The sequence below is a fragment of the Belonocnema kinseyi genome, chromosome 4, assembly GCF_010883055.1.
Source record: "Belonocnema kinseyi isolate 2016_QV_RU_SX_M_011 chromosome 4, B_treatae_v1, whole genome shotgun sequence".
Lineage (NCBI taxonomy): Eukaryota > Metazoa > Arthropoda > Insecta > Hymenoptera > Cynipidae > Belonocnema > Belonocnema kinseyi.
Genome location: NC_046660.1, coordinates 82,538,123 through 82,557,717, shown reverse-complemented (window position 1 = coordinate 82,557,717; position 19,595 = coordinate 82,538,123). Strand labels below are relative to the sequence as shown.

The 19,595-nt window shown below is 33.0% G+C and overlaps 1 protein-coding gene across 1 annotated transcript in view; it reads right to left on the bottom strand.

Moving 5' to 3' along the window:
* Positions 1–19,595, bottom strand: part of LOC117171383 — a 370,121-nt gene that overhangs the window by 22,690 nt on the left and 327,836 nt on the right. The window contains exon 5 of the mRNA XM_033358636.1: positions 7,068–7,266. Within this exon, the coding sequence (XP_033214527.1) occupies positions 7,068–7,266 (199 nt within the window). The remainder of the gene's footprint in view (positions 1–7,067; positions 7,267–19,595) is intronic.

The window sequence follows — 19,595 nt, the reverse complement described above, 5'->3', positions numbered from 1 at the left end:
ATTCGATCCTAAAAGACGAGTTCTCAAAAAAACGCGGTATAGTTGATATCTCGATAAAAAAATTTCAATTTACAAAAGACCAGTTCAATTCTGCCCAAAAAATTGAATGTTCAAAAAATCGTATTTATTTTAATAAGATTTAAACATTCAACCAAATAGTTGAATTTTGAAATAAAAAGATGAACATATTGAATCACAAAAAATTTCGTAACCAATAAGGTCCATTTACTACCAAAAAAGACGAATTTTCGACAAAACACATGCTTTTTCAACGATATACTTTTATTTTCAACTGGAAAAGATAACTTTTCAAAAATTCGAATTTTCAAATAAAATATTAGTTAAAAAAATTAATTTTCAACCTAAAAGATAAATTAATTAACAAAAAGATTCATTGTCAACGAAATACGTTATTTTTTAACTAAAAAAGATATATTGTCAATAAATAGGTATAATAAATCATTTTACCGTTACAAAAATAAGTTTTCAACCACGAAGATTATATTTCTCTAAAAAATATACAATTTGCACAAAAAGTGGAATAATTGCAATTTCAGTTACATATGTGAAATCGTAAATCAAATGACAAATGTAAATGTTTTCGGTTGAAAATTATGGAAAAGGCATTTCGGAAGAAAAGGCTGCGAATTGCATACTCTTCAATTGTTATCTTGAAAATTAAATAACTTGCAATTCCACATTTTTCCGATTCAAGAATACGTAGCATCAGTCTTCCATATTTTTGGTCGTAGAATCTGAGAAGAGAGGATAAGTTGCGAAAACTCTCAACAGAAATTGAACGGATAAACCGAAGTTCTTCTTTCTTTTGTTAATCGTCTCGTCGTTATCTAATGCATCTAATGCAGAATATTGAAATTAAATTCCTAAATATTTTAATGATTTTTTATTTCTATTAACTGGTTCTTATCACTTACAATGGGGAAGGTTCAGTGAGGCATGACAGGCACTCAATCAAATCTTAAGCTCGATCCTGGGTTTTACGACGTTTTAAGTATCGTCGAAAAAATAACACTCTAGTTTCATTCGGAAATGATCTGGCCTAAATATCTATCACAATAAGTGCACTCCTGGTGGCCGTTTGCTACTTCCCAGGCGCACAAAATGCATTAAATTTTTTAATTAATTACAATAAAACAAGAAACAGGTCATTTTTCGAGAAAAGCTCTCTGTAAAAGCCTGTATTTAGGCATTTATATTCTGTGGTTGACATATGAAATCATACAATTCAGAATTGTTAGGAGAAAAACTTGATGGAGTAATACATGGGCTAATTTTCGAGCTCTTATTGATATGATATTGGCATCTAAGACTCAGAAATTTTTTGGTGTGGGACTGTGTAATTATTGAAACCATTTTTATTTTGTTAAAAAAATTATTATCTTATAATATGGCAAATTATTGATGTTTCTGAATGCTATGGTCTAATTAGTAAATATAAACACTTATTTCTGAAAATATTTTTGTTATTATGATTACTCTAAGAGCAAATTCTTTAATAAATAAGAATAATTACAAATAACGAATATGTTTAGAAATGCAATTAATTTGCGACATTCATTCAAATTAGGGAAATTGCTCATAGTAATAGTAAAGATTATCGCTTTATTATTTGATTGAGTAGATTTCTAGAAATATAAAAAACACGATAATAAAAGAAAAAAATAAGGTTATGTTTGAACGCAATTGTCGTCAAAACTGCGTTGATCCAAGGAACTGCTATAAAGAAACAAAGCATCAACACCTGCAAACACTTCACTTTAACTATATTATAATAAAACGCGGAAGTAAAAGGGGGAAAACTTTGAGTTTGAGCACTAAAACACGGATTGACGCGTGCTGATGGCGGGAGACTGCGTTAGTCAAAGAGGGTCGGGGAGGGGGGGGGGAGGAGTAAGTGAGTGCGTCGCGCGACGGCCATCATCATTTTTAACAACTGAGCGTGCATTTTAAACTTGTTTTCTTCACTTGTTAGTATGAATATCATTATAAAATTGATCAAAATTCAATTAAAGATTAAAAATGTATTCATTTATTTTTAAAAATCTGCCCGCTTTGCGGGCACTTTCTCATAGCGTGCTGCGCGCGCGGCTCGCTAGTTTGAGCGTGCCTAGGGCGCGCCACTGTTCATTCTCGCGCTTCGCGTTTGATAATATATTTATCTCGCACTCCGTGCTCGGTCTTTGCATTACCCTCCACAGTTGTGCACAGACCACAATGCGAATTTTTCTACATATTATGTTAAAAACTATTATATCAAATTCCTATTACAATTTCTTTTTGTGTGTACCTTGGTTTGGCACTGCTTATTCAGATATTGCAAAATTATGTTCACATTTTATTTTTCCTGGTCCTAATAGGACCCTGTTGTGGTAGCTTAATCGTTTTCCCTTTTTTTAAGTATACACGGAAAGAAAAAAACGGCTGCGGTCACCGCGACTCACGGTGCTGATGTGTGCGACGGGAAAAAAGTGCTACGACGATGATGCGTTTGAACTACAGTTCGGATTTTCACGCCAGCTACCACTGTGAACACAGTCTTCAGAATTATTGTCACGCGTAACAGCCCTATGATGTCGTAGCGATGAGAACCGTTTTGATAGCAGACCTGGCAACCGTTTAGACTTTATGCATCAGCGTAAAAACAATTCTGAAGACTGTGATCACAGTGGTGGCTGGCGTGAAAGTCCGAAGTGTGATTAAAGCGCATGATCGCCGTGAAGCCGTGAGCCGTGGTGGCCGCAGCCGTTTCATTCTTTTTGTAAATATATATATATATATATAATTATATCAAATACTGTAATTCAAACCCCTCATAAGCTACAATCATAAAGTGAAGCTGAATCTTTTTTTTTTGACATTAAAGAAGGTTCTCAAAGCACCTACGGCCTTGACGATTACATTCTCATTGCCATAATCGCGCTTCGCGTTCCACTGTTAGATTATACAGGCTCTAATTAAAAAACGTGAGCTTATCGAAGAATTCGGCTAAAATAGTTTAAAAATATATTTGGTATCTAGTGAAAATTTTTGGATCTATGAAAAAAATAATTTTCTCTATTTTTTGAAGATTTTCAAATTTTTGGAAAGTATATAACTTTTCTAATTTTCATCAAAATTAAAAATTTCATTTGGACAATTTGCAAGTCTTTTATCCATTTATAACAAACTTTGACAAAAATATATAAAATTTCAACAACAAAAATTTAAAAAATTTTGAAAATGCACTCACTTTTTTAATTTTTGTTTGAAATATCTGATTAACGAACTTAGCGTTTATTTTGGGGACCTTCAGAAGTATATCAAATGTGGACTTGATTGGACAAATTCTTCAGTCGTACAGACTGACAGACACCGACAAAATTTTATGATTTTCGGATTCTGTGCGCGCCGAAACGTAAAGATCCGTTAATAACCAGAGATCGAAAATTTGGACGCTTACATTACACTCTCATGTATGAGAATGTAATTACTAGATTTCCTTTTTAAATGTTATGTGCATTTTTGAAATAAGTAAGAAAAAATCAGGAAAACTAATTCGGAACAAAAAAGTCTAAGAATTCGAAAAAGATATTAAAAATCATTCGACAGTATTCAAAGAAGATTCTACCTAATGTAACATAAGAATCTTAGGGTGCAGTTCCGAATAGGTGAACGTGACGATTTCCTTCACACTGCGTATACTTATGTATTTTGACGCGCTGATTACGAAAATGATAGTGTAAATTGGCGGTTCGGCGATTTTCATGGTGAAATTGCGAAAAAACCATAACAAAAATGGTTTTTTGCGTTTATCTGAGTCAATTCGCAGCCTTTTCTTCCGAAATGCCTTTTCCATAATTTTTAACCGAAAACTCGAAATTGGCATTCTCCATTGGTTTCGGTTGGGTACCTACTCACGCTTTTCACCACGGAAAGGTTGGTGTATTTTGAAAAGCATTTTTTTTGTATTTTAAAATTTTTTAATTGTTTTTTTTTACTTTTATGATTTTTAAATATATTTTAATTTATTTTAATTAGAAATTCTGACTATATTCTATTTATTGTTTTGATTGTATACTAAGTATTATGAGCGCGGATGGTGGAGAAAGACCTGTCGCTAATTGCATTGAAATTTGTAAATTTGTTACATTTCATCAGATATATCTGTGATTTTCTCGGAAACTATTACTCGTGGAAAAAAATGTATCATATAAGAAATGTGTATTTCGATAAGATCTGCAACTTTTATAGAAACGTTTTGTGAAAATTTATGTGTCATGGGGGGGGGGGGGAGGCACCCCTGTGACTGGAACCAGAAAAAACTTAGGTCACACCCCTGCCCCTTTTCCCACGCGTCGTGGGGGCGGGAAGGCACCCTTGTGACTGGTCACAGAAATAATTTAAGGTCACACACCTGTCTCTTTTCCCACGCGTCATGGGGGGCGGGAAGGCACCCCTGTGACTGGAACCAGAAAAAACTTAGGAAACGGGTTCAATTATGCGTATAAAACGGGTTGCTGACACTGGGGGACGGCTAACACTCGAAAACGAAAAGAGTATGATTTTTATGGTTTTTTTCATAAAAATCGAGAAATCCCTAATTTTCTCGAAAACTATCACTCGTACAAAAAAATGTATTCTACAAAAAATGTGTATTTCTGTATGATCGATAACTTTTATTAGAAGCATTTTGCGAGATTTTGCATATTGGCTGTGATAAACGCGAAAAACCATATTTTTTAATTGTTTTTCCGCGATTTCACCATGAAAATCGCCTAGTCGCCAATTTTCACTATCATTTTCGTAATCAGCGCGTCAAAATACTTAAGTATACGCAGTGTGAAGGAAATTGTCACGTTCACCTATTCGGAACTTTATCCAAATGTTGAAAAAGCTCTAATTTTTTAAATTGTGTGCTAATCGAAAAATTCGAATAGAATAGTTTGAAATGTATTTGGTATCTGCTGAAAATTTTGAATAAAATTTTTGGATTAAGGAAAAAAATAATTTTTTTTATTTTTTGAAATTTTTCGAAAAGTATATAACTTTTCCAGTTTTCATGAAAATGAAACATTTTATTTGGAAAATAACTTTGAAAAAAATTGAAAATGTTATAATTTTTTAAATTTTGGGCTAATCGAAAAATTCGGGTAGATTAGTTTTGAAATATATTTGGTATCTGTTGAAAATTTTGATAATTTGCAAGTCTTTTACCCACCTATAAGAAACTTTGACAACAATTTATAAAATTAAAACAAAAATTTCAAAATTTTGAAAATGCTTTCAACTTTTAAATCTTGGTTTGAAGTATCATATTAACGAAGTTAGCCTTTATTTTGGGGACGTTCAGAAGTGTATCAAATGCGGACTCGATTAGACAAATCCTTTAAAAGTTAGCGTGGCTACAACATTCAGCTAACCATACATACAGACACACAGACATACAGAAACGTAAAGATCCGTTAAAACCCAGAGATTGTAAATTTGGACGATTACATTACATTGTTAGGAATGAGAATGTAAAAATAAGTACGCAAAGTCCGAAAAATTCGATTTATCCGAAAAATTCGATTCCATATGAGGGAATTTGAAATATTTCAATTCAACAATATATCTAGGATTGTATTAGATGATTATTATGGGATTAATAATTAATTTTCGGCAGGAATGACCTGTCATACGTAGTCATAGGTGAAGCACGCCGTGATGGGGATATGAGACGCATTACGCACGTACTCTAGCTACCTATCACAGCATTACGACAGGTGATGACATCATGCGTGCGTTGTGTCTCGCATAGCGTGCCTCGCACGCATGCGAGCACTGTGCGTCATAGGATTGTTATCTGGATGTTCACATGGTTCACATTAATAAATTGTGCCAAAGCGCTTAGAAAATACCAATAATTCACGACATTATTAGATAATAAATTACAGTGCTGGGGAAAAACGATACAATTCCGAGCTTTGAATTTGATTATTCTCATAATCAGCTGGATTGGACTGAAGTCCTTATTCCCCTGCGCCCTTCAAATTATTTAAAGAATAGAAAGTAACTTGCAAAAAGTAAGATTCAGGCTAAAATGTTGAAACTTGTTAAAAAGTTCGCAAGTAGGTATTATTTTAAGAGATTTTTCTGTCAAAAAAATAGACCTCTTAAACAAAAATTAATTGTCTACACAATAAAGCAACATATTGACGAAAAAAAAACTGTCTGATTTCAATAAATAGACCATAGCATTAATCAAATTTCCTTAATTCACGATATTCAATGAAAGTAACAATTTTTTAATAAATAAAAATTGTTTAAGCCATTCAAAATTAATTAAAAAATGCATAGAATCTTTTAACTTACTTATTCATGAGAAGATTTGAGAAAATCAAAATAAAGTAATAATTAAAGGCAATACTAAGCAAAATCATTATTACACTTGCATGGGATAGTTTTTGGTACACCTCAAAAGGGGCTCAGGGGAGTTGAGTGAATATATTAGAACCTGGATTTATGTAACCTGGGCATACAATGTTCCTAGAATTTCAGTCCTCGGCATTTTGGTTATGCGGGGACCGCAGGACCGAATGAGAGGCCGTGCTTAGTCATGCGTGACAAACAGCAGCATAACGATAAAGGGAACAGTGCGTAGGAACTCAAGCGCACATCTTGCGGAATATTATGTATTCCAATTGAAAATGGTTTACACGGCCCTGAATGTTTATTTTTAGATTGCCTGGATTTACGATAAAGGTCAGTGCAATGTATGCTTGTAACTGTTCTTAAATCCAACTTGCAGTGTAATTGTAAATATTCCTAATAAAGATAAAAGACTAAGAATATATCACGTTCATGCGGAGTTGTATATACAAGAAAATATCTTTCGTGGACCTACCAGGTAATACTTTTGAGCAATAAGGTTTATAGAGCACCCGGTAGGGATATATTTAGCATGGGGGAAATATCAAGGACGGCTAGGTTCTCCGAAATTCGGTGAGCATAGCACAAATATTTTCGGTGAGCCTAGACATTTCGTAATATTTATGTCGAATGCAATATGTGAAATTAAGAAGTACCTTCAAGGCGTTCGATCCGCTCCCTTTTGCTTTCTGCTTCTTCTGCGAGTCGAGCCGTGGTCTTCACACCCTCTCCGCTTTTATGGGTTTTCTCCATAATGGTGCAAGCTCTCAGGACGAAGGCCGGCACCGTTTCCTGCTTTTCCTGGCGCGGTATATCTACCAAAATCCAATACTGAGTCTCCAACTTAATTACGTCCTGTAAAATCAAGAAAAATGTGTTGTCTTTAAAAAGAACACATTGTCGTAATAAATGCAATTGCTTTCCTTCTGGCTTTATTGCGTATCGCGATCAGCTATGGTAAACATGCAACGTAGGGAAAACCAGTACGAGGTGGATACCACCAGTATTAGTTGAATAATGGAAAAGTGAGTTGGCTTGAAAACATAATTTTTGTAGTATTTTTATAAGTAGTAATATGAGAAACGAATCTTATAATGGGCCTTTTTATGACTTAACTTGCTATTTTTTATTTGAAAACTTTATAACTTTGTCCGCTGAAAGATTAGTCGCCTACAAAATTAACCTTTTTTTTTTGTCTGCAGTATGTTTTGGGTCACTTTTAAGAGATTTCCTGACGCTCATTCCGAATCCGACAATAAAAGGGTCCAATTACGTAAAGCTCTGAAGAAAAAAGGGGTTAAAGGCAACAAAAATCGCGTTTTTACTATATTTTAGTATCTAGAAAAATGACAGATGTGGTAAAACCTTCTACTTGGCCGAAGGGGAAAAAACTAAATATTCCTTATCCAGTTTTCCATTTCATAAGTTTTAAAACTGCATATTTTTCTAAAATGCTCGAAAATATAAAAATTAATTTTTCGATGCTATTGAATATTTGCAATCTATATGTATTCTTCGATTTGCCAAAGTTGCTAAAAAGATTAACACTGGAATTTAAGAATGTATGCACATGTGAGAATGAGAACTGGATAAGGGACAAAAGAAAATTATTTCGATACTGCATGATAGAAAATGTATTCAATATTATAATAGAATGTGGCCATTTTTACAATGTTTCATGAGGGTGAACTAATTTGTAAGAAAAAATTTTTTGTATAAGGGCATTTGTTATTTATTATTTTTACATATCTTTAATATGTTTCGATAAATAGAGTGGTTACTTTCTTAAGATCGTCGAAAACAGAATTTCGCAAAATTGGTCTCTATTATTCAGTTGCAATTCTCATGTGTCCAATTACTTTCACTATTCTTTCAGTGGTTCCTTCGATTTACAAAACTTTTTGTTTAAAACCGTCTAATGATTGATTCTCTTAATTTTAATCAAAAATATATTTTATGTTTTTTTATCGAAAGTGTCATTCGGTACACGAGGTGATTAAATTCTTGGCATGTTACGTTTGGGCATCAATATAAATAATAATTACGGTATGAATAAAAATATATTTATAAATAAGAGTATTGAATTATTGTTTCATGAATCTATGGGTAATTTCCAAATAGAAGACAATCTTGGGAAATGAAATTCTCAAGAACAAAATAATTTCCAAACAGCTTAAAACTTTGTTTTAAATTAAAGGTAACTCGAGAGAGGATGAAAACAAAAAACTAAGGAATCAACGAATTTATTTGTGACGGAAGGAAGGTAGTAAATAGAGAAAGAAAAAGAATAAAAAGAGTGAATCAAGATATTGAAATGATAGAATGGAAGAAATATTTGTTGGACTTGCTAGGAGGAGTAGAGAGAAAAGTTATAAAGGGAGGAAAATATGATAGAGAAAGAGATGAGGAAGAGGACATTTCAAGGGAAGAAATAGTTAAGGTTTTAGGAATAATGAGGGATAGAAAGGCACCTGGTATTGATGAGATTGCAAATGAAGTATGGAAATATGGAGGGGAGGAACTAGAGGACTGGGCATGGATAATGTGTAATAGAGTATGGAGAGGAAAGGGGTGTCCAGAGATATGGAAAGAAGTAGAAGTTATACCAATAGTAAAGAAAGCCAATGGAGAGGAGGTTCAAGATTATAGGGGGTGACGCTGATGCCAACACTGTATAAAGTATATGTAACTATTTTGTCGGAGAGATGAAGACAGAAGTTAAAGAAAAAAAGATCGAGTCACCGAATCAGACAGGATTTAGAAAAGGAATGGGGGCAATGGACAACATATATGTTCTGAGCTATCTAGTAAATAAGAAAATTAAAAGGGAAAAGGGGGCAATGATAGCAATGTTCGTGGACCTAAAGGCGGCGTTTGACACATTACATCGAGGAGAAATAGAAAAAGTTATGATGGAAAAGGCGATAAGAGCGGGATTAATAAAGAGAGTATCAGAAATTTTTAGAGAGACAAAAAGCAGGGTAAAGGTAGGAGAGCAAGTAGGAGATACTTTCTGGCTGGTGAGAGGTGTGAGACAAGGATGTCGTCTGAGCCCACTTTTATTTAATTTATTAATATCAGACTTGGAAGAAGAAATGAGGTGAAAAGGTTGGGGAGGAGACAGGATAGGGAAGGAAAAGATATATACACTGGCATATACAGACGACATAGAGTTGATGGCAGAGGATGAAGAAGGGATGGCGGGATTAATTACAGGATTAGAGAAATACTTAGATGGGAAAGAGCTGACTGTAAATGTAGAAAAGACAAAGATAATGAGGTTTAGAAAAGGAGGGGAAGGAAGAAAAAATTGACAGGGAAATGGAAAGGAATAAAGTTGGAAGAATTCAAAGAGTATAAATATTTGGGATATATCTTGCAAACGAATAGAGATTATACGGCTCATATTAGAGAAAGGATAAAAAAAAACAGCAGGGATAATGAAACAGATATAGGGAATAGGAAAAAGAAGGTTAAAAAAAAATTGAGAAGGAGAATGTGGTTATTTGATATGCTGGTATCGCCGGTATTAGATTATGGAGCAGAGATATGGGGATGGAAAGAATGGAAAGATATTGAGAGTTTACAAGAAAGGCATAAAAGGTGGACACCAGGGGTAGACTGGAGGATGCCAGGATATATGGCGAGAGAAGAAGCGCAAAGGGATAAGTTAAGTATTAGAGCGGGAAAGAGGGCATGGTAAGTTGAGATGAAGCTAAGGGAGGGACAGGTAGGGGAGTTGGCGAGAAAGTTTTTGATGGAGGTAGAAGAGTGGAGAGGGAGGGCGATCGAATTAACGAGATGGGAAGAAGAAAGGAGGGAGTTCCTTAATGATAGAAAAATAGAAGACGGGACTGGAGTAAACTATGAAGAATTGGAAAAAGGGAGAGGGAAATACGATAAGTAGAAAGATGGGGGGCGATTGAGGAATCAGAATACAATAAATGGTATAAGATAATAAAAAAGGAAGGGGTGCCAAAGTGTTTAGAAAAGAGATGGGGAGAGAGAAGGTGGTCCAGAATAACAAGTTTTAGATTGGGAAACGACGTAAGGGAGGGGATGTACTGGGAAAAAGAAAAGAACAGAAAGTGTAGAATATGTGAATGGTAGGAGGAAACATGGGAGCATGTATGGGAAGGATGTACGAGATGAATGGAAGATAAAGGAAGCTGGCAAGAAAATGTAGTTAAAATTCTAGGGCAAGATGGATTAGGTGAAGAATGGATGAAGGAGTTGGAGGGTGCTAGAGGAGCGAATGAGAGGGAATGAAAGAATGCACGTGAAAAAAGATAAATAGAGGTATAAAAAAGTGAAAGAAAAAGGAAACTGAAGTCGCTTAAATTGAGAGCGTAAAAATTGTAAGTAATAGTAAGGTAAAAGTTACGAGTAAGTAGACTAAGATGCGTTTGCGTTCTCATGCTCTCTCTCTCTCGCTTGCACTCTCGCTTTCGTTCGATCGCTCTTTTGCTAATAAGTCGTAAATTGCGCTATCGCAGGTAATAGAAATAAGAAACTAGATATAAGACTTTATGTAAATAGTTGTAAATAATTATATATATAGAAAGGATAAGATTTTAAAAAAAATATAGATATAAACGGAAAGATTGTAAGGAATGGAAGTCATGTAAACCCTTAGGGGACACATTATGAATGAAGAAGAACTAGAAGATTACTACCTGAATAAAATTGCAGCGTGTTAAAAAAGTATATAGTATAGAATAATGGAAAATATAATTCATGTGATGGAATTGCTATCTTTAAAATTAATGTTTCCAACTTTAATTTGGTATGTATTACTTTCCCCAGTTGTTTATCATTTATCAATATAAGGACTTCAAATGTTTTTCTATCCATCACGTACACAAGAATTTACTTAAAATGTTAAAATTTTTCTCCGATTTCCCTGAATCCTTTTTAATTTACTAGAATTTGCTTAAATTTTCCTAGTTTCTTTAAAAACTAGAATTTGCTTTAAAGTACCCCGCACTAAATGTATTGGAAAATGGCTTTTGGTGGATAAAGCTGAAACTTTGTAATTTTTAAGGTTATACGTGCCGGATGAAATATCCGTAAAAAAAATCCAAAAAAATGGACAGCTTTAGGTCTATGCGGCGCTAAGCGCTCAAGATCAGTGAATAAAACGAATTACAACAGATTTTGTTAAAAAAGCGATGTCAACATAGAAATCACGGTTCAGATTGTGGTCTGCCATATTTTCGCCTACACCGTTGACTCATATAGCGCGCTTCTCAAAACGACCATACGCTAAGCGCCCTAGATTTTAACTTGACTAATTAATCACTTCTTTAAAGGCAGAAATGGTACCCAAAGTAACATTAGTAACTTGTATGCACATACCGAAAATAACATTCTACCCTTCGCAAGAGGGTTGAACGCTAAGCGCTCAAGGTCAGCGAATAAAACCAATCCTAGTAACTTTAGCGACAAAAGCGATGTCACTATAAGAATCACACATCAGAAAGTAGTCAATAATATGTTTATATAAACCAATGAGTGATATTGCGCGCTTCTCGAAACGATCAAACGCTAAGCGCCCAAGATTTGAACTTGACTAAGTAATTAATTTTAAAGAGACAGAAATAGTATCCAAAGTAATATTAGTAACTAGTGCGCACATCGATAATAACAGTGTACCCTTCGCCAGAGGGCCGAACGCTAAGCGCCCATGATCAGCGAATCGAACCAATCCTAGTAGCTTTAGCGATACAAGCGATGTCTGTATACGAAACTATACGAGTCAACGTCACCGTTGACTCATATAGCGCGCTTCACAGAACGGGCAAACGCTAAGCGCAGAAGATTTGAACTTGACTAAGAAATCACTTTTTCAAAGGCCTTTCACAAAAGAAATGACGGACAAACATACCGTCGTCGATGGAAATAATGAGTGAATGCTGCATGATGAACGACTGTCACTTTTAAAGCAAAAAGCGAACGACTTCAAAATGAGCGACGATTGGTTCTGTTCGCTGATCATGGATGCTTAGCGTTCGGCCCTCTTGCGAAGGGTACACTGTTATTATCGGAATGTGCGCACTAGTTACTAATGTTAATTTGTGTACCATTCCTCCCTTTAAAGAAGTGATTAATTAGTCAAGTTAAAATCTTGGGTGCTTAGGTTTTGATCGTTTTGAGAAGCACGCTATATGAGTCAACGGTGTAGGCGAAAATATGACAGACCACGATCTGAACCGCATAGCGCTAAAACTGTCCAATGTTTTGGATTTTTTACGGATATTTCATCAGGCACTTATAACCTTAAAAATTACAAAGTTTCAGCTAAATCCACCGAAAGCCATTTTCCCACACATTTAGTGCGGGGTCCTTTCTCTTTCAAATAAATTTGATTAAATTCAACTTAATTCGAGTGCGCTGAAATTCTAAACTGTTTTCAGATTTTTGTTTGGATTCTCAGTTTAAATACTTTGAAATTGGACATTGTTGTGGTTGGAAAGTTGGAACAAAATAGCAATCAGGTTCGCAAATAAAAACTTCCTTTTAAAGCTTACGAGCACTTTTACTATAAGACAAAATGTTTCCTAGAGAAAGAAACCTTTAACTTTTCAAGTACATATATAAAATTCTTTTCCTGGATAAGAGCATTCCATATGCTATATAGTTATTCTTCACATTGGTAGGAAGTTTTTATATGTCAGAAAAACTTTATGTAAATGAGCATTGTTGTCAAAGAATCGAAAGGCGAATTTTAAAGTCTCAGGTACCCATGGGAATCTCGAGAAATACATGAACGTTCAGGAAGAAGACAACAGAATCCCCAGGGCTAAGGAAAAGGCAGATAAGACCTGCTTTCTCGTATTGTACGTGAACATAACAAATTTCTTCACCTTATTTTATATTGTCTCTTGTTTCGCATTAACACAGCAGCTAACGGCTTTAACATTTGTATTGTTTATGGGGTGTAATAAAAAATTTAATAGTAAGACAAGCTCTTTAGCGACCTTTTGAAAACTAAGTCACCCTTTCAGGGGGAGGGAAAAATTTTTTGTAACGATTTGTGATATAGGCGTGATGGGTTTACGCAGAATGTAACATCACAAATGGAAAACATACATTTACACAGAAAATCGCCAATCCTCCAAAGTACACCAAAATTGATTTTCAATTGAGTTGCAACAAATTTAAGCCACACAGATTCATTATGAGAATCTAGGGGAAATTCATCATTTGGAGACTATTTTTTTCATTGAGATCAACGTAAAGTGTTATCTTTAAAATGTCAGTTACCTGTCAAGATGATTTTGTCAGGCGTCATTTGGGCGAAATAGATGATAAGCAGGTAAGTTTTAATAATAATTACCTATATTTAATTTCCTCCAATTTGCCAGTGAGTATTAGTGTCTTGAAATAAAAATTCTACTTGGCGTAGTATAATTTCCAAATATTAGGTTAGTCAAAACCGACATGACATTCAAACCATACAAACCGCCAAAGCCGGAATATAAAAACTAAGTTCGGACTGTCTGAATCGAAATTGATGCTTGCGCATTCGAAGAAATTTCCAGCTCATTTTTTCCCTATTTTGCTAATACTTTCATAAAAGCTCATTTTTTCTGTATATGTGTATTTGAAAAATAATTTATATTTTTTAATTAATATTCCATGCAATAATAAAATGATAATAATTATTATTAAATACAAAGATATTACAAAAATAAAGTTTTGTTCCATGTATTTGGTCCATTGTTTTCCCCTCAGCCTTTAACGAAGTGAAGTTAGTTGATGGTTGAAGTGAAAATACCTAATTGTATATGTAGACGGTCATGACTTTTGCTATACATCCCGGCTCTAGTTTAAATGTCGACGGCCATGACTAATATAACATTGAGTATTTTAACCATGGACATAGGAAACAAGGGACTAGGCATGCCATTGCGGGGGTGATGCAGTGAAGGGGGAGGTCCGCCACCTCTTGATGTCCCCGAACGAACATGACAGCGCCCACATGCTTATATTTTCATGCACAGTTTGTCGGCCAAAATCCTCGTGCGCATAATCAAATGGCACATCGTAAGATGGCAGCTCTTCCCACTCATGGAGTTCTCCCCCCTCACGTGGATTCAACCCCGCTCGCCAAGGTTAAGATGGCATGCCTAGTCCCGTGTTTCCTAAGTCCATGATTCTAACTTTAAGTCATACTCGGTCGGTAACGTCGAAATCTATAAGGCCATACCACTTGGTGGACTGCAAAGCATTGATTGCATAGGAGTTTGACTAAAATTAATTTTTGTAGACGAATGTAAGTGAAAAATCGTGATATGGCTTTCCTTCTCAGATAGAAAAGTCATTTCTTTATTTAATTTTAGCAATTGGGGAAGTGTGCGATTTGGACCATTCACCAAGGAAAAATATAATGTGCCGTGATTGAGGTTAGGTTCCATTGTTGGGATAGTTGGCTGTCAAAATTTTTGAATTTTGGGAGTTCGTGAAAGTGTGTTTTTCAAAGATTTTAAGAGATCATTTTTGCACTTTGAGAAAACAAAAATTATCAAAGACTTTTATTCTTCTTAGAAATCCTATAAGACTTCCCAGTGGGCACAAAATTTGGCGAAGTCTTTACGACATCGTTACGACGTCTTTACGACGTCTTTACGACATCCTTTGTCCATGTCGTTTCGGTGTCTTGTGATATCGTAAAGACATCGTCAGATCATACGACTTACTTACGATATCGTAAAGACACCTTAACGACATGGACATAGGATGTCGTAAAGATGTCGTGAAGATATCGTAACGATATCGTAAAGACGTCGCCAAATTTTGTGCCCACTGGGTTCTTAGAAATTCTTAAACTTCCCCGACTTTTTTTCAAATCTCTTCAAATTCATTGCAATAATTTCAAATCTTTCGAAGTATCTCGAAATTGACTAAAATTATTAATAATTACGTAAAATATATAAAATATTCTTAAATTCCTTTAAATCTCTTGACAATCCTTAAAATCCTTGAATTTTTGCAAATAACTTAAAATCTTTTCAAATAACTTTTTAATTAATTGCTTAACATTCTTTAAAGTCACTAAAACTTATGGAAATATTTTTAAATACTTTAAAAATAAACTTTAAAATCTCGTCAAATACCTAGTTATTCCTTAAAATCACTTTAACTCTTAGAAATCCTGTAAGATTTGTTGATAATCCTTAAACTCTTCCGATTTTTTTTAATCCCTTCAACTTTTTTAGAATTATTTTAAATCTTTCGAAGTTTCTCAAAATTAACTTAAATTATTTCGAATCTCTTAAAATCCTTTAAATTTTCTCAAATTCCTTTAAGTCTCTTAAAAATCCTTAAAATCTTTGAATTATTTCAAATACATTAAAAAAATTTTTAAATAACTTTTCAAAAACTCGCTTGAAATTCTTTAAGGGCACTAAAATTGCCTTATAATCTTACAAAATTACCTGTAAATCCTTTAACCTTTTTGAATTATTTCTGAATTATTTTTAAATCCTTTAAACGAAACTGGAAGATTCCGCCAAGTCCCTAGTAATTCCTTGAAATCACTTGAGTTCTTAGAAATCTTGTAAGATTTCTTGAAAATCCTTAAACACCCCCAAATTTTGTTGAACTCCCTTCAACTTCTTTGAACTAATTTGAAATATTGTAACATTGCCTAACATTAATTCAAATCTTTTAAATCCAAAATCCTATAAATTTTCGGAGGCTGCTTAAAATCTCTTTGACTCCTTAAATCAATCAATTTCTTTAAATACCTTAAAATATCCTGAAATTCATTACATCTGCTTTAATAACTAGCTTGACTTTCTTTGAAATCACTAAAACTGTCGTAAAATCTCATAAAATCTCTTGAAATTCATGAAATTTTTTTGCACTATTGTTGGATTATTTTTAAATCTTTTAAAAATGAATTTTAAGATTGCGCCAAGTTCTTAGTGATTAATTCATGAACATCACTTGAGTTCTTCGAAATCCTTAAAGTCCTCCGAATTTTTTTTAACTCCTTTCAACTTCTTTCATATCATTTAAAAATTGTGAAAATTGACTAAAATTAATTAAAATCTCTTAAAATTCTTAAACTTTTTAGACTCCTTAAAATCTTTTGAAAATCCTTAAGTTATTGCATTGTTTAAATTCCTTTAAATCCTTTAAATTTTCTTAAATTTCTTAGAATATTAAAAAATTACATCCCTTGAAATCTCTTCAAATTCATTCAAATCTTTTTAAATAACTTTTTAGTAACTCGCTTGACATTCTTTAAAATCACCTAAAATGCCTTAAAATTTGATCAAATCTCTTGAAAATCCTTAAACCTTTTGTGAATTTAAAAAAAAAATCTTTAAAATTCCTTTGAAATCGTTCAATTTTTCTGCATTCTTTTACAATCCTTTCAAATTTTTTGAAATCGTAAAAAATTTCTTGAGAAATCCTAAGATCACTTGAAGTCTTCTAAAATCCTTTAAAGTCTCTTTGATACATCTTTAGTTGATATCAAGCTACTTAAAATCACTTATTATCGAAAAGTATTATGACAAAAGTCGCCGACAATTGAGGTTGTAACTTTAATTACGGCAAGTTATAATTATTCGTGATGGATATGCCTAACCGCACATTTTCCAATTTGTCAAGAATAATGAAATAAATGGTTTTTCTTTCTTAAAAGCAAAGCTATATCACGCTTTTTTACTTGATTTCGCCGAAATTAATTAATTTTAGTCAAACTCCTATCTAAACAATGCTTTGAAGTCCACCAAGTGGTATAGTGACTAGTACACTTTGTTAAATGAAAGAAAGTTGAAAATTACTCAAATATTATTCAAATTAGTTTGCTTATTAACAATTATTTAGTCTAATATCGCAAAGCGAATAATTGCTTTGGCAGGTGTTCAGGTGGCTGACAGAGCGGTCCAGCACTCCACAACTTTCAGCATGAGCCAAAATTCAGTCTCAAAATGATACATTCCCCGTATATGCCCAGATGTGCAACTGCGTGCAAAGGAATAAATAAGAAACGGCAAATACTTTTAAATTCTCACTGTGCGACCAATGAATTTTGAGCTGCAATGAATTTAATACGAGCGCTTTTATGTGTTAATTACATTTTTTTCAAATACTTGCACGAAATGATATTAGTGATTTTATTTGATAAGCAAAGCATTTAAATACATAATTCACACTCTTTCTCCTATTGCATTTTTCCGTACTTTCGCTTAAATGCGAACTGAATTAATAGAACCCAATAAGAAAATTAAACTATTTTTCGCCAAGAGTTCATTATTTTTAATTGAAAAGTCTACTATTACATTTTTTTCAATTATATTTTTTCATCTCTCTTGGTTAAAAATGCTACTGTTTGGGTTAAAATTGAACTATTTTATTAAAAATTCTTTTTTGTTATTGAAAATGAATTGTTTTTATTTGAAAAAATGTAACCATTTTTATTCTTCATTTCCGTATTTTCTTGACGACGATAGATAGCACTGGCGTCGTAATTCTCGTTACATCTCGAATAAAAATGGAGCGCTTATAAGGCCAAAGATTATCCAGGCAAGGTTAAAAATCGGAAATTATCTTCGATTCATGTAAAGTTTATCTGGCAAGGTGAATTTTTGTTGCGGCGTATATTTCACCTGGAATCGATGTAAACTTTATCTTTCGTTTTTTCTGTGCTAAGAAAAAATTTGAAATCAAAGATAGAACCTAACGAATTTTTTCTTTTCTTTTGATTTATAATTTTGAACTTGATAAAATATTATATATTTAATCTAGTTCAAATTGGTGAGAGAGAAATTAATTGCGAAGATAATTTTAACTGAACTTATGCGAAATAAAAAGAAAATTTTAATTTCAATGTGTATGATTTTTTATAAATACATAATAACTTTACTTAGTTTGTTTGGGTTTTCGACTCAGAGTTACCCAGTACATTGGATGGCAGACCCATTGAGAATTAAATATTCTCCAGTATGCCGTTAATCCTCACTAGCGTTAGATAAACTTGAAACGTGAAAGTATGAAGGACTCATACATATAACCGTAATAAATTTTACATAAAATGCTCGACAGCTAGTTTGTTGCAAAGTATTTCAAGTACATAAACACAAATTAGATTGCTATATTCATATGTTATACGTAAAAGCAACGTTTTAGGTAATAATATATCATTAGAGAAATTGTATCTAAAATGGTCACTCCTCTTAAGCGGTCAGTTTTTTATAATTAACTGTTTAAAAAAAAAGAAACCTCCGTTTTTTGTGCAAAAGTATTATGAAATGAAAAACACACCGATAAAAACAATTTTTAATTATAAATATTCAAATTGACGTGATAAAATGTGATAATAGGTTTATCCTACTTTATGATAAAATGTTACTGAATAATATTTAGATATTGTAGAAAAAATATCAAAATACAGTTTATCAGGCTCTTCTTCTATAAATTATTTCCTTTCTGAAACATCAAGCTGATTAATGCTAAGGTGTCCATTTTAGACACGATTCCTCTAAATTTAAATTTCCATAGTTAGGAAACCGTTAGATATTCAAATTTTTGGTTTTTGGTGTACAAGTTCAATATTTTCAATATAATGGCATACATGTAGGGTTTGTTGAATAAGGTGTAATGACATATAAAGTTTATTCGTCAGTATGGGCCATTTTAAATTAACTTTGGAATTCGACATTGATAAACTTTGAATTTTAAAGTTGCTGGTTAAATACGCAAGTGAGCTATTGTTTAATTACAAATCCTTTAAACTAAAAATTGAGGAACTATCAAGAATATTTTAGTTTAAAATTAATAAATACAAAACTGACAATCAAGGTTTTTAATATCAAATCATGCAATTCTGAAAAACTTAATAGTGAAAATGTCTTGACATTTTCAATATATGAATTATCGATTCGGGAAGATTTCCATTAGTATTATTACGTTATTAAGATTATCAATTTATTTAGAATACTAGCTGTAAAATTCTCAATATAAATCTTAAAATATTTCTGGGCGGCCTTTAAAAAAAACCAATGTCTGGTTATTTCATTTATTTTTGACTATCATTTTTTACCCTCCATTTTTGACGTCCTAGTTTTTGAAGCAAAAACATTAGTTTCAAGGCCTCAAAAATTAAATTGTCTTTCAATTGCGAATTCAAAAACTGCGGTTGTAATATGAAATTATAGCAATTTTAA